This window comes from Vanacampus margaritifer, chromosome 3, assembly GCF_051991255.1.
Source record: "Vanacampus margaritifer isolate UIUO_Vmar chromosome 3, RoL_Vmar_1.0, whole genome shotgun sequence".
Taxonomy (NCBI): domain Eukaryota; kingdom Metazoa; phylum Chordata; class Actinopteri; order Syngnathiformes; family Syngnathidae; genus Vanacampus; species Vanacampus margaritifer.
In genome coordinates, this window is record NC_135434.1 from 21,468,203 (window position 1) to 21,482,333 (window position 14,131).

The 14,131-nt window shown below is 41.4% G+C and overlaps 2 protein-coding genes across 2 annotated transcripts in view; both read left to right on the forward strand.

Annotated features, from left to right (window-relative positions):
* Window positions 1–9,659, forward strand: part of piwil2 (piwi-like RNA-mediated gene silencing 2) — a 43,417-nt gene extending 33,758 nt beyond the window's left edge. The window contains exons 20-24 of the mRNA XM_077562111.1: window positions 447–535; window positions 683–788; window positions 2,168–2,421; window positions 5,404–5,511; window positions 8,787–9,659. Coding sequence (XP_077418237.1) covers window positions 447–535; window positions 683–788; window positions 2,168–2,421; window positions 5,404–5,511; window positions 8,787–8,943 — 714 coding nt within the window. The 3' untranslated portion in view covers window positions 8,944–9,659. The remainder of the gene's footprint in view (window positions 1–446; window positions 536–682; window positions 789–2,167; window positions 2,422–5,403; window positions 5,512–8,786) is intronic.
* Window positions 9,660–10,753: 1,094 nt separating this feature from the next.
* On the forward strand, window positions 10,754–13,648 carry LOC144048742 (protein FAM200B-like). The gene is made up of 4 exons (XM_077561013.1): window positions 10,754–11,181; window positions 11,389–11,519; window positions 11,634–12,637; window positions 13,543–13,648. The coding sequence occupies exons 1-4, from the start codon at window positions 10,878–10,880 to the stop codon at window positions 13,646–13,648; spliced, it is 1,545 nt and encodes a 514-aa protein (XP_077417139.1). The 5' UTR covers window positions 10,754–10,877.
* Window positions 13,649–14,131: the final 483 nt, after the last annotated feature.

A 14,131-nucleotide genomic window follows, 5' to 3' on the forward strand; every position in this document is an offset into this window, starting at 1 on the left:
TGTTTTACAAGTGCTCAATGTGGCCATCACCGGCAACGTGTACGTATTTATATATGCGTGTGTGCGCACACACAGTGGATATCATAAAATATCTACAACCCCCTGTTCAAATGCCAAGTTTGTGTGATGTAAAAAAAAAAAATAAGACCAAGACAGTTTGTTTCAAAGCTTGTTTTACCATTAATGTAAACTAGCCCAAAGTGCTGCAACAAAGTATTAGGTTGAGGGTGTGAATTTATTTAACCATGTTATTATTGTTGTTACCGTTTTATTTTTACTTTTTGAATCATTGCAGTGAAAAACTAAAAATGTTTTGAAATGATTTGTCTTGGTCTTGTTTTTTTCTCCCAAAAACACAGCACTTAAACAGGGGTGTGTTTTTATATCCACTGTATGTGGTGAAGATGTGGCTGAGTCAATTTATACTTACAAACCTCTCATAATAGAAAAACTGTATGGTGGTGGGAGTTGATGTCCACCATGACACCAGCAAGTCTCGCCAGTCAGTGATGGGCTTTGTCGCAAGCATCAATAGGTAAACATTCTTCCCCTTTTATTGGTGTCATTAGTGTTCAGCTTGGCAATTCTATTCCCTCCTCCCCAATATCATGAGTTCTGTATTATGCATAATATTTCATTGTTTATCTTAAAAGGTTATTAACTTTATTTATTTATTTTATAGTTCAATAACTCGCTGGTATTCCAGAGTAACTTTTCAAACACCCAACGAAGAACTCATCCATGGTTTCAGAGTTTGCTTGTTGGACGCGCTGCGCAAGTATCATGAGGTATATGCTTTGACACAACAATGGTGGAAATTCATTTTAAGTACAGTAATCAAGTGTTTTTGGGCACACAAAAAAAAGAGACAATCCAGGGAACTTTGTCTTTTTCGACACGTTAATTACATCAAAGCAGCTCCTGTTGTTTTGGGGTTTGGAGTGCCTTTAATTAGTTTTAATTAAACCTCAATGACGTCTAATTAAGATTTTTATTTTTTTTTATCAGCCCAACAATGGCAATGAGTTAGTTGGTTGGTTTATGGTTTTATTGAACATATAAACATAAAGAAAACACAAAACACATTACAAGTATAAAATATAAGTTGAAGTAAAAAAGAAAAACAAGAATAGGAAGGAAAAAAGTTTATATGTTCAAAAGGTGTAGGAGGAAGTTAAAAACTTATTTAGTTATGCACAGAGCCAATGATGGTTTGAACGTGTGAGACGCACAGTATAATCTGTCTACTCACCCATGTTGAAACGATTTGCATAACAAAACATGATCGTAGCTAAATTTTCTACCCAAATTTGAAAAGTTCATAAAAAGGGTCGTTTGTAACTCGAGGTTCCACTGTACGTGGCTGTGTGTGAACAAATGTCGAATGGCTCCCTTGCCGCCACCATCATGATATCTTCTGGCATCGAAACAAATGACTTGGACAACTCTGTTCCCTTGCCCAGTACAATCTCGTCTAACTTAGAGCCATGTGATTTTGCCTCCAACACTGAGCGGGTAACCTTCGTTTTTAATGAAAAACATCCCCAGGGACGTGTAGATGACAGGACAAAATGCAAAAAAATTATCCAGTTTGCAAAAAACCTAGCTACGTGTAGACAGGGCCTCAGTCCGCTTGACATTTGTCTTGTATGTTATTGTATTTTCTTCTACATGTATAGCACTTTGTATGCATTGTGGTTGTTTTAAAGTGCTCTATAAACATAGTTGAGTTGAGTGTGCGTCATCAGTATTTCCCTAATTTGTCATAAAATGTATTGACCCGATTATTGTCAATTACATTGATAAACAATACCCGCTTCAGGCAATGCTTAGTCCGGCAGTCGTTAATCTTCGACAAAATGGTCTTCTGTCATTGACGGACCTTCCATCAATATTGACTTGATGCCAACCTCTGCTAAAAAGATGCCCGAGCCACCTTATCTGGCTATATATAAATTGCAAATGCAATTAACCGTTCAGTCCTAGACTTGGCTTTTATACACTTCCTCTCGCTTGTTGCAGTCTGCACTAGAATTTTGACTTGCTAGAGAGCCAATCATTTGATATTAATGTGTTGTGTTTTGCAATATTTGGAAAATAAATGTAATGTAATAACAGTGTACATCAAAACGGCTATATCCAAACTTTGTATAAACCTTCTACATAGGTCAACCATTACTTGCCAGAGAAGATTGTGGTATATCGGGATGGCGTGTCAGATGGTCAGCTCAAGTTGGTTGAGCAGTACGAGATCCCACAGCTGATCAAATGCTTTGAGACGTTTCCCAGCTACGAGCCGAAGCTTGTCTTCATTGTGGTCCAAAAGAGAATCAGCACTACCCTCTATTCCTACGATGGAAGCAACTTTGGCACACCTTCACCTGGAACTGTTTTGGATCACACGCTTACTCAAAACCACTGGTCAGTGTTTTTTTTTCTTTCTTATTTTAATGGTGCAAATAGCGAGGGTTCACTCTAAATTTCATTTTACTACCGTAATACTGTATCCCCGGCATAATACACACTTGGAGATATTACACGCCACCAAAATCACCTTAAAAAGCTGACTTTCCTTTGTACTCGTGTGTTATGCACTTACCCAATTTGATGGTATCCTTGCTAAAAGATAATAATAATTACACTAAACAAATTTATAAATGCAACACTTTTGTTTTTGCTTCCATACACAAAAGGCCATTTCCCTCACCTTTTGTTCACAAATCTGTTAGTGACCATTTCTCTTTTGTTGAGACGAGCATGCAGATGAGTTTCCCTGAGGAGGTTTCTGACGGTTTTGTGCAGAAACCATTTGGTTGTGCAAAGCAATTGTTGTAGGGCACACTTGGTCCTCGAGGGCCGGAGTCCTGCAGGTTTTGGATGTTTCCCTTCTCCAACACAGCTGATCTATAATCAGCTCAACAGCAAGCTCTGCAAGTGCCTGATAAAGATCCTGTTGATTGGAATCAGCTTGTGTTAGAAGAGGAAAACCTCGAGGACCGAGTGTGCCCACCCCTGTTGTAGCAGATGTCCGGATGGCTGGTACGATCTTGGAGGTGAACATGCTGGATGTGGAGGTCCTGGGCTGGTGTGGTAATATGGTTTGCGGTTGTGAGGCTGATTGAATTGCCGGAAGTGCCTTTTGAGGTGACTTATGTTAGAGAAATAAACATTCAATCCATCGCCAACAGCTCTGGTGAACATTGCTGCACTCAGCATACCAATTGCACGCTCCCTCAAAAATTGTTACATCAGTGACATTGTGCTGTGTACTAAAATTGCACATTTCAGAGTGGCCTATTCTTGTGGCCAGCCTAAGGCACATCTGTGCAATAATCACGCTGTCTATCAGCATCTTAATATGCCACACCAGTGAGGTGGGATTATCTCAACAAAGAATGCTCACTAACACAGATTTATTTCTGAACAATATGTGAGGGAAATGGCCTTTTGTGTATGTAGAAGAGTTATCTTTGAGACTAGCTCATGATAAATGGGAGCCAAAACAAGTGTTGCATTTGTTTTTGTTCAATGTACTGTATTATCTACATAGTAGACTGGGATTTCTCATGTTCAAACACATATCAGGGCTCCTGGCTGCCCTGATGTAGTCGCATTTTGCCCCGAAAATTTGAGACAGAGTAAATTAATCTTGTCACGCTTGTGACCTGAAGAATTTCCAGTCTTTTAATTCATATTAAGCAGAGCTTCCAACTGATATGGACTGTCCGTATTTTACTCCAGAAATCGCTCAACTCGTTATGGATGTAACGCTGTCTTTTTAGATATTTACACTAGGGGTGCACGATAATGCTATTTTTAACCGCTAATGATAAACCAATAATTTAGAAAGTGCCAATGTCGATAACCAATAAGCGACCAATCACAGTTCACCTGTTTTCTGAAACTGCGCTGTGATTGGTTGTTACCTAAGGACCTGAGCAACATTGATGTCATCTTCAGTCAACAGCAAGTGGTAAAATAGACGCCCCTTAAGATGGATAAAAAAAACTGCTGGATTTTGCTTCATAACTCATATTCCACAAATGTAATATTAATCAGAATGTTGTGTAGACTAGTGAGGTCACATATAACATTATTGTCAAAAAATGTTTAAGGTTGACTTCCACATTAAAGCTTTTTCTCCATAGTGAACATAGAAAATACGTCAGTTACATGATAAACAAGTTTTACCTTTAGGTATCTTATTCCCTTGGTTTGAGATTAGCATCTATTCCCGGAGACCCAGCCAGCGACTAAAAATTTGGTACACATCCAGGCTTTTAAAGATTTAAAATCAGCTCCAATGTAAGGGGATCCAGTGTTGACTACATGATATAGGTCGTGCGGCCAGTGTGAATTCTGGCAAAGTCTGCAATTTTATTAAATCATTGAACACAGCAGGCGATAGAAGGTAAGGTCCAAACAGGGATGTGATTTTTCCGCTAATTCGCGGAATTCCGCTTTTTTTTTATCTCCCCCCCAAAAAAAAAAATCCGATATATATATATATATATATTTTTTTTTTTTATTTTTTTTTTTTGTAGTTCATTGTGTATGCACATGACTCCGACAGATAACATCTTCTGCTATAACAAAGACATTTGTGGTATGCTCTAATATGAGTTACTTTTCATTTGGTCATGATACAATTATTTGTTCATGAAATTTGAACTCTTCAACATTATTTATGTGTTACCTTAGTAATCACATTAGTTAGATATGATGATATTCTCAGTGATAGTTTTTAAAAGCAAAGGCAGTCCAATGTTTTTGAATGTGACTGATTTTGAGTTGACTAAAACTGCCATTTTATATGGGATAGTTCAATATACATTGACAATTTATGCTGTTGTTTTGTCTATTTCTTTGTCATGTGAGTGCATTGAAAGTACTTAAAAACACGGAAAACCCATGAGCTCTGGACCTAGCTGGGTGCCAGCGGCCCCCAGACCCCCGGCCAAATTTTCAGATAATTTCACTTTGGTCAAATCACATCCCTGTCCAAACTAGCGCTCTCCAATTTCTGTAAATATCACTTCCTGGTTTGAACTCTGAAAAGTCTGACTTTCCGACCATCCTCGAATGCAGCATGAGTCCATCCATATATGTCAGTGGATGTTGCTTACTGTAGTCCATGGAACGCTCAAGAAGTTTGTGTGAATGCACAGACACGGAAAATTAGAGGAAACATTGCATGGCACATACAGGCACTTTTGTGCAAGCAATCGTAATTAATAGTGATGGCTTCTCGAGCAATTGAAAAAAGGGGGCGGGGGGAAGTAGACGGGTTAGGAGAGTGAACTGAATTTCGCCCAGTCTATGGTTCAAAGGGCCTCTTGAGTATTCCGCAAGAGTTATCTTCTCTAAATTTCAAGTCTGTCCCTTTCTCTTTTTTCCACATAGGGTGGACTTCTTTCTCATGGCACATCACATTCGCCATGGATGTGGACTTCCTACGCACTACGTTACCCTGTACAATACGGCGAACCTCATGCCAGACCATCTGCAAAGGTTTCCTCTCATATAAATATGATTTTAAATGCTGTTGATGTACTTTTGAAACTAATGCTTCCCCACTGATTAACTATCATTTCATGAAATCTAAAACAGCGTTTGTTATCAAGTGTCCCAAAATCATGAGGTTACAAAGCATTCAAAAGCTCTAAATTTATTTCAACAAAATTGCTTTGGCATCATTGAGTTATTGAATTATTTAGTTGCTATAAAGAATTTTGTCCAAGATTTTGTGATATGTCGTAAAATGATATTGGACATCCCTACTCCCTGTCATCATGTTGTACAGTAGGGCTGAACAATTAATTGAAATAGAACAGGCTATGATTTGGAGGAGAGGAGGGCAAAGAAAAATAAATAAAAAAACAGCCGTAAGCATGCCAGGAGATCCATCCATCCATTTTCTGTCGCTTATTTGGGGCCAGGTCGCAGAGACAGCAGCTTTAGCAGGGAAAGCCCAAACTTCCCTCTCCCAAGCCACTTTGTCTTGCTCCTCCGGGGGGATGCTAACGCAGTTCCAGGCCAGCCGGGAGACAGGGCTCTATTTTCGTAGACAAGACCCACACAGTCTTAGTCTTCATAATTCTGCTTTCTGTCACAGAACAGCTGTATTTATACTGAGACTTGATTACACACATTACATTTTGTACTTTTGCAAGGCGATGCATTGACAATTCCGAACATCCAAGCATTTCTGATATTTCCACAATGCAAATGCTTGCTGTACATGGTGAAATCAACGGCATATTGTATTGCTTTTGACTGTGACTAGCATACAAACCAGGCAGAATGTTATAGTAGTCGACATTTTCATCTAATTTTGACATCAAAATAAACCTCACTAATGAAATTACAATGATCCAAAGTCCAGTGCTTTTCAATGCGGAGAGCTTCCTTTCACCGAGTTGACCGACATTTTAACTTGTGACGTAAGCTCGGAATTGTCTATATGCTCTGAGGGTTATGGTTAGGCTGGTAATGCACATAGCAGCCAGTCTTCAGTGGCAAAACAAAGTGAAAATTTGGTGAAAAGACAGAGAAGGTGGTGAAGCGAGGCAGGAACAACACCCAGTGCATGACTTGATCCAGCGATTGACCAATCAGAATTGTAGACGGCATAATATCCACTGCCTTCTGAATAGCTTCCTCCCTTACTCAGGTTGTGGGAGTGCTATCCCAGCCGTTTGGGGCGGTAGGCAGCCTACCAATGTCGTTTTTGTAAAAATGTGGGTTCCCCGGGCAAGCAGAAATTATTTTCCAAAGCAATTATTTCCTTGCAGACATTAACACCTTATATAATGCTCCTGTCGCCGATCCTCTTCGGAAACATTCAGCAACCATCTGCGTATACCTGGAAGTGCCTGGTTGTCTTTGTGTTTGTAAAGTCACGTGTGATCATGCAAGAGATTTCCCCTCGGAGGACTGGATTCTTGACCGGTGGTGGAATAGAATCTTTATGTGTGTGGGGAGCTGTGTTGAAATTATATGACCACACCACACACAATACGACCAAAAGGGAACGCCCCCTACTCACTAGCCACTGAAAAAACAAAAAGACAACAGGACTGAGAAATGAACCATAAAAGTACCCGGTGCAGGTCAGTGCTGCTTCGGGTTTCCTGCCATACCCAATGAGCAAGTGATGCTGCACCATGGGAAGTTCTACTTGGCCCCCTTGAGATGGAAACAAGGGTGGTTGATATCCATAGGCGGGCATGAAGGGCGACCGTCCAGTGACTGAGGAAACAAGGGTCTTGTGGGTGTATTCTGCCCACGGCAGGTGAGTGGACCATGAGGTGGGGCTGAACAAACACACACTTCGGAGGGCCGCTTCAAGGTCCTAGTTGGCCCTCTCTGTCTCTGGCCATTGGTCTGTGGGTGGTACCCCAAGGAAAGGCTGGCCGAGGCTTCCATAAGCTTGCAGAACTTCTTTCAGACTTGGGAGACAAACTGTCCCTCTGTCCGACACCAAGTCAACTTCGGCGCTGAGCATTGGCTGAAGCAGTCTATTTATTAGGTGGGTAATTGGAGACAGGTGAATGCAATCAGGAACTGAGCGGCGCAGGAGGAAGGAGCAAGTGGCCTGAAGTGAGATTGGTGGTTAGTGCTTTTAAAATAAAACCGGAAATGGATGGACAAATAAGAGCAGCACAGGCCCACTTATTGTGGCGGGACATTTTCTCTTTTTTCTCTCTTTTTTTTCCTGAGAGCTCAGTATTGTTCATTCGGTAATCTTACCGATTCAACATGTCATCATCATTGCTCTTTTTTTGTGTGTGTGTGTGTGTGTGTGTGTGTGTGTGTGTGTGTGTGTGTGTGTGTGTGTGTGTGTGTGTGTGTGTGTGTGTGTGTGTGTGTGTGTGTGTGTGTGTGTGTGTGTGTGTGTGTGTGTGTGTGTGTGTGTGTGTGTGTGTGTGTGTGTGTGTGTGTGTGTGCGTGTGACTTTGTGCTCATTAATTCACCTGAAACCTATTAAAAAACCCATACCCTTCATCTAAACCGAAGACTTCAGAATACCACTAGTGTCGTGAAGTTGTCAGGAGAACTGAGGAAGGATCAAAGAAAGAGAAAAGTGAAATCCAGCACCGACCAGACACCACCTACTACGGTTACAACCCAGAATCTTTCACCAAACCCAGAAACATCAAAATTCCAACAAATTAGGGAGACCCCAAGAGAGAGACCAAAGGAACTGAATAAAGGAAGGAAGGGTAGATTAAGCAGAGTGAGATCCACAGACATTGGCCTCCACCGATTCAGCAACCAGAGGAAGAAGCAGATTGTGTTTGAATTTTGGTAGATGCTGGTATGGTGGATCTGGCATGAATTAAAACCTCCACCAAAGAAGGGAGCCGTCGACCCCGGCCAGGTCAGGGCAAGCACAACGCCCCAGGGCCCCCCAGGCCGCGGAAGCGCCAGGGCACGACCCTCGGGCCCCGCGGGGGCCACCAGTCTGAGAGCAAACTCAGGAGCCCGGAGCGCCCCCAACAGGGCCCGCGCCCCAAGCCCATTGTAGCAGAACGGGGCGTGCCGGCCCACAGCCCACGCTTCCCCCACGACTCCCACACCCGCCACCCACCACAACCCAGCGCCCACCGGCCCCCAAACCTCTAGACACAGTTACAGTTACAGTAGTAAGTCAAAAGTAAATGTCCAACCACAGTTAAGCATACATCACTCTGTTGTACTGGTATCAATTGTCAAGACAATTTTAGTCAATATACTGAGTCAAAAGCTTATTTTATTTACATTGACTATTCTACTCCCAACAGGCTGACCTTCAAGATGTGCCATTTGTACTGGAACTGGCCAGGCATTATTCGCGTACCTGCACCGTGCAAATATGCACACAAACTGGCTTACCTTTCAGGCCAGTACCTACATTCTGAGCCATCGATCCAGCTGGCCGACAAGCTTTTTTTCCTTTGAATTTTTTCCCCCCAGGTTTTATGTTCAGAAACCAGTCACACTGTTAATGACAATTCTGTTTTGTAGTGTTTTATACTGAGATGTTGAGCGAAACCACAGTTACTTACTGGAACTGGCCAGGCGCTATAAGCGTACCAGCACCGTGCAAACAAGTGTACAAACTGGCTTACCTTTCAGGCCAGTCCCTACATTTTGAGCCATCGATCCAGCTGGCCGACAAGCTTTTTTTTCCCTTTGAATTTTTTTTTCAGGTTTTCTGTTTAGAAACCAGTTATACTGTTGATGACAATTCTGTGTTTTGTAGTGTTTTAAACTGAGATGTTGAGCTAAACCACAGTTACTTACTGGAACTGGCCAGGCGCTATAAGCGTACCAGCACCGTGCAAATGAATGCACAAACTGGTTTACCATTCAGGCCAGTACCTACATTTTGATCGATCCAGCTGGCCGACAAGTTTTTTTTTTTACCCTTTTTTCCCATGTTCAGAAATTGTGTTAATGGGAATCCACTGGAGCCTGGAATTCAGTGGCAGCATGTTTGTTTTCTTCATAATAATATGGTAAAAAACAGTTACAAAAAATAAAGTTAATCTCTGCACAGACCGTAGAGCCATTGCAAACATTTAGGTGCATCAAGTTTTTTATAATAACTCAATGAAAATGGGCATTAATATCCGCACTCATGTGTATAAAGTGTAATAAAATGAAACTTCTCATTCCTGCCTGATAAGTCAATCACATTTCCATCCTGCATCGTGGGTGCGGACATTTTCTGTACTGTCAGTGTAAACCGAAAGTACGTCTAGTGGTAGTACTTTTCCTTATTACATTAACATTATTAATTTCAAGTTGTGAACTTATTTACATATCTCTGGCATCAGGCCAAAACCTTGTACCTCCAAAATTGTCAGTTTCAGGGAGACCCCAAAAACGGCATCATGTTTAGCAATGAAATCTTTGTTCAGCTATTAAGATTCCATCATCAAAGAGAACAAGCCATTTTCAACACTGTAGATTGGTCAATAATGGGTAAAAATGACACTCATACATAAGTGTCTATTAGTTTGAAGAAATATGACATTTACCAAATTCTGCCTTGGGAGGTTTTGGTCCGATGCCAGTGATATGTAGGAAAAGCCATAAAGGCAACACACTCCCCGCCTGGTGTCATTAGGCTACACTCATCCAAAACATTACTCTTTCAGTCTTTTTGCATACTAAGAATAACTTGTGTAACTGGTCGAATAAAAGTATTTACATTGCCTTGGTTTAGTCCCATGCCTTTACCTCAATCTTTCTCACTCGATTGTCTTCGCCTGGGAACGTAGTAGTGACCCTTCTCAGGGCCCAGCTGCTACGTGTGACCCCTGTTTATCTATCAGCAGAACTAGGTCATCAACCTGTAGTTTTCAGAAAACTAGAATATATGATCAGGCAGTAATTGACGCATTTTTAACCACTTTTAATTTAAACTAGGAAAAGGTACATTTATATGTGATATTGTCTGAGTGCTTCAAGAATTTCCCGTGATTATTACAAATTGTATTTGAGGTTGAATTGCTAAATCCTAGAGATTGTAGTAGATGTCTTCTCAGATTACATTTATTATACCTGCACTTTTATTTAAAAAAGAAAAGTATGATGGTCACTACGTGAGCAACTTCTCACTTTGTGCTCCTGTGCATCTGTCAGGACGTTCCCTGCCCTTTGAGGTCTGAACACTTTGGTGGGCAGAAATTTGCCGTGATGGTGGTTGCAGGCTGTCTTGTCTGACGGCAAGGGGGGAGCGCTGCCTCAACTGGGTGCCCCTCGCGCCCCACCATATGGCCTGGCCTAGCCTTTGGAAGATGGCTGAGTTGGTCCATGGACCACCTGAGGCAGCAGAAGCTTTCCTAATCACTGGAGACAAGGGCCACTTGACACCAGCCTGACAGATGGTACTCCAGCCCTGCCCTGGACTGCTGTTGCTGCTATGTGTGTTCAGATTGGGAAGCACAATAAGATTGCATACCTGTCAACTTGTACGTTTTATACGTATTTTATACGTTTTTTTACCATTTCAAATCATGTACGCCGTACACCGACTTTTGTACGGGGAAAAAAAAAATGCGCTGACATGCGCATGCGTAGATATACATAGAGTAAATATCGTGGAAGCAAGCATGGAGGAGCCACCTAGGAAGAAACGAAGAACTCAAGGATCGGGTCGACACCAGAAAGAATGGGAGTTACTTCAAGGTGAATATGCTGGCTGGATTAAAGCATCGTTAAGAGGCACTCAATTCTCATTCTGTGTCCCTTGCAATAAAGACGTGAAAGTTGCTGCGAGTGGATTTTACGATCTGAAGAGCCACTTTAAAACTGCCGGACACGTGGAGAATGTGAAAAAAAACAATTCACATGTCCCATTAACCAAGCACTTCGTCTCTACCGCAAATCCTGCAGCATCCCACAAAACGACAAATGCGGAAATTCTCTTCTGCCATTTTCTTGCTGAGCACAACATTGCTTTCACAGCTGCGGACCACTTCTCGGATTTGGTGAAAGTTATGTTTCCGGATTCACAGACAGCTAAGGTAATTTATTATTATTATTATTATTATTATTATCATTCATATCTACAATGAATCAGCATTTATGGCACCGTGTCATAAATTAAAATTTTATATTTTAATATTATATTTTTGCAGGAGTTTGCATGTCGGAGGACCAAGGCTACGATGATTGTTAAGGAGAGCCTTGCACGTGGCTACACCCAAGATGTCATTCAGTACTGCAGAACTCACCCATTTACCCTCATGATTGATGAAAGCAATGATCGTACTACCAAAAAGCGGCTTGTTGTGTTAGCTCACTTCTTTGATGGGGAGAACACAAATACCAGACTCCTCGATTTACCAGAGTTGGCATCAGGCACAGCAGCATCAATCTTTGCCGTTATTGACAACATTTTACAAGAAAATGACATTCCATGGAGTAACATTGTGGGATTTGCAAGCGACAATTGCAACACCATGGTTGGAAAGAAAAACTCTGTCTTGTCTAGGATAAAAGAAAAAAATGGAGCTGTTTTTAGTGTTGGATGCATTTGTCATCTTGGCAATCTGTGTGTCAAAGATGGACTGAAGACATTGCCAGTAAACATAGATGACTTGCTGGTGGATATATTTTATTTTTTTAAAAATAGTTCCAAACGAATTGAGGATTTTAAAGAGTTTCAGGACTTTACAAATTCCGAGCAAGAAAAAATCCTAAAGCATTGTCCGACACGATGGTTGTCTCTGCAAAAAGTGGTTGAAAGAACATTGTCTCAGTACGAAGCACTCAAAAGCTACTTCGCTAGCCATGCGGATGTTGAAAGGGCAGGTAAAGTGAAAAGCATCCATGATCGACTTCAAGACCCTGTTACTCTCCTCACACTCCACTTCCTCAGCTTCATCCTGCCTCAAATAAATCAATTCAATATTGTGTTCCAAACAGAGGCATGTATGATTGGAGATTTGCTACCAGAAATGGAAAGACTCTTAAAGAAACTCTTGGTGAAATTTGTGCAAATGGAACATGTCAAATCTGCTGATAGCCTGCTGGCAGTTGATGATACAAACAGATACCTGCAGCATGAAGATAGCAGGCTTGCTGTTGGCTTGGGCACCAGGGCCCTCTTCCAAGACACCAATGAGGAGGATGAAATCAGGCAAAGCATCACACCAGCCATGCAAGCAACTTTTTTTTCCTCTGTTCGCTCCTTCTACGAGGCTGTTGTAACTAAAATGATACAAAAATTTCCATTTGAGAATACAATACTGAGTGACTTGGTGGTGTTGGACCCAAGAAAGAGAGAGATGTTGGATTACACAAGTATTGTTAAGCTTGCAAACAGGTTTACACCAGACTTTGATCAGGAACAATTAAAAGATGAATGGGAAGACTATCAACTAATACCTGATGATCTTCTCCCTCAGAAAAGTCAGGATGGACAACCAATTCGTCCAGAGACATTTTGGCCTCATGTGTTCAAAATGAAAACTGGTTTGGGGCTGGATCGCTTTCCACTGATGAGAAAGATGTATCTAATTTTACTCAGCCTTCCTCACAGTAATGCTGATAGCGAGCGGGTTTTCAGCCATGTGAGGAAAATTCATACAGAGTACAGAAAGACAATGGGAACAGACACTCTTACTTCTTTATTACAGATGAAATTGAACTGTGACAACTGTTGCTCACAAGTGAGACCCTCAGAGCAGATAAAGTCTGCTAAATCATGCACATTGGCTTACAATAGGAAGCACTGAAGGCACAGTTTATTGCATTGTAAACTTTTTAAATTGAATAAAAGACTTTGTATGCAAATTACCTTTGTTATTTCTATTACACTGTCTGGTTACCGCGAGTAAACATGCGTCGTACGGTGTTTGTAAGGTTTTTGGGGGGTTTGTAAGGGGAATCATAATCATTAATAAGGGCAGTTATCGGCAGAGGTTGACAGGTATGTTTTCTGCAAGATACAGTCTATTTTTGTCTTTGTTTAACCTCGCCAGACAGATTGATAATAGTGATTTACTCGGAGTTCTTCACATTATCAATCTCTTACTTCACTAGACAGACCCGTTCGGAAAAGGCGAGGCTTGCTGTACATTCCTTCAAGCTGATTGGACGCTGCAGGATCTTTGCACATTTTGTTTTGACCAATCAAGGCAACGAATGAAAATATCATCTTCAATCTTGTCTGGGGGGGCACGGACATCTTAACCAGATAAAAATGCACCAAACTCCTCTTGCTGTTCAAATTCAACAAAGAAACTGAGTAATACTGTGAAAACATAATTAATTGCAGCATCCATTCGTCTGTTAGATTTTATTTTATTTTTCCCCGCCATCGGCGCGTATTGGTTTCGTCCTGCCTAAACAACGCCTGATTGGTCCGATCGAAAAAGATCGGCTGCAAACGTATCAGCAGGAGCGGTACAAGATATATTCTCCGGAATTTGTGAAATTACAAATACCGCGAGAATTCACCTTGCTGGCAAGGTTAGTCTTTGTTGCAATGTGGACAAATACTCTGGACGGCCTTACTGTCACACTGTGTAAGACCGCCTCACCCCCAGCTAAATGTCTACAAAACAAGCATTTTCAACGTTCGCTCCAATGCAAGACTTTAATGGGCTAGGCTAAAGTTAACTAGTAACCA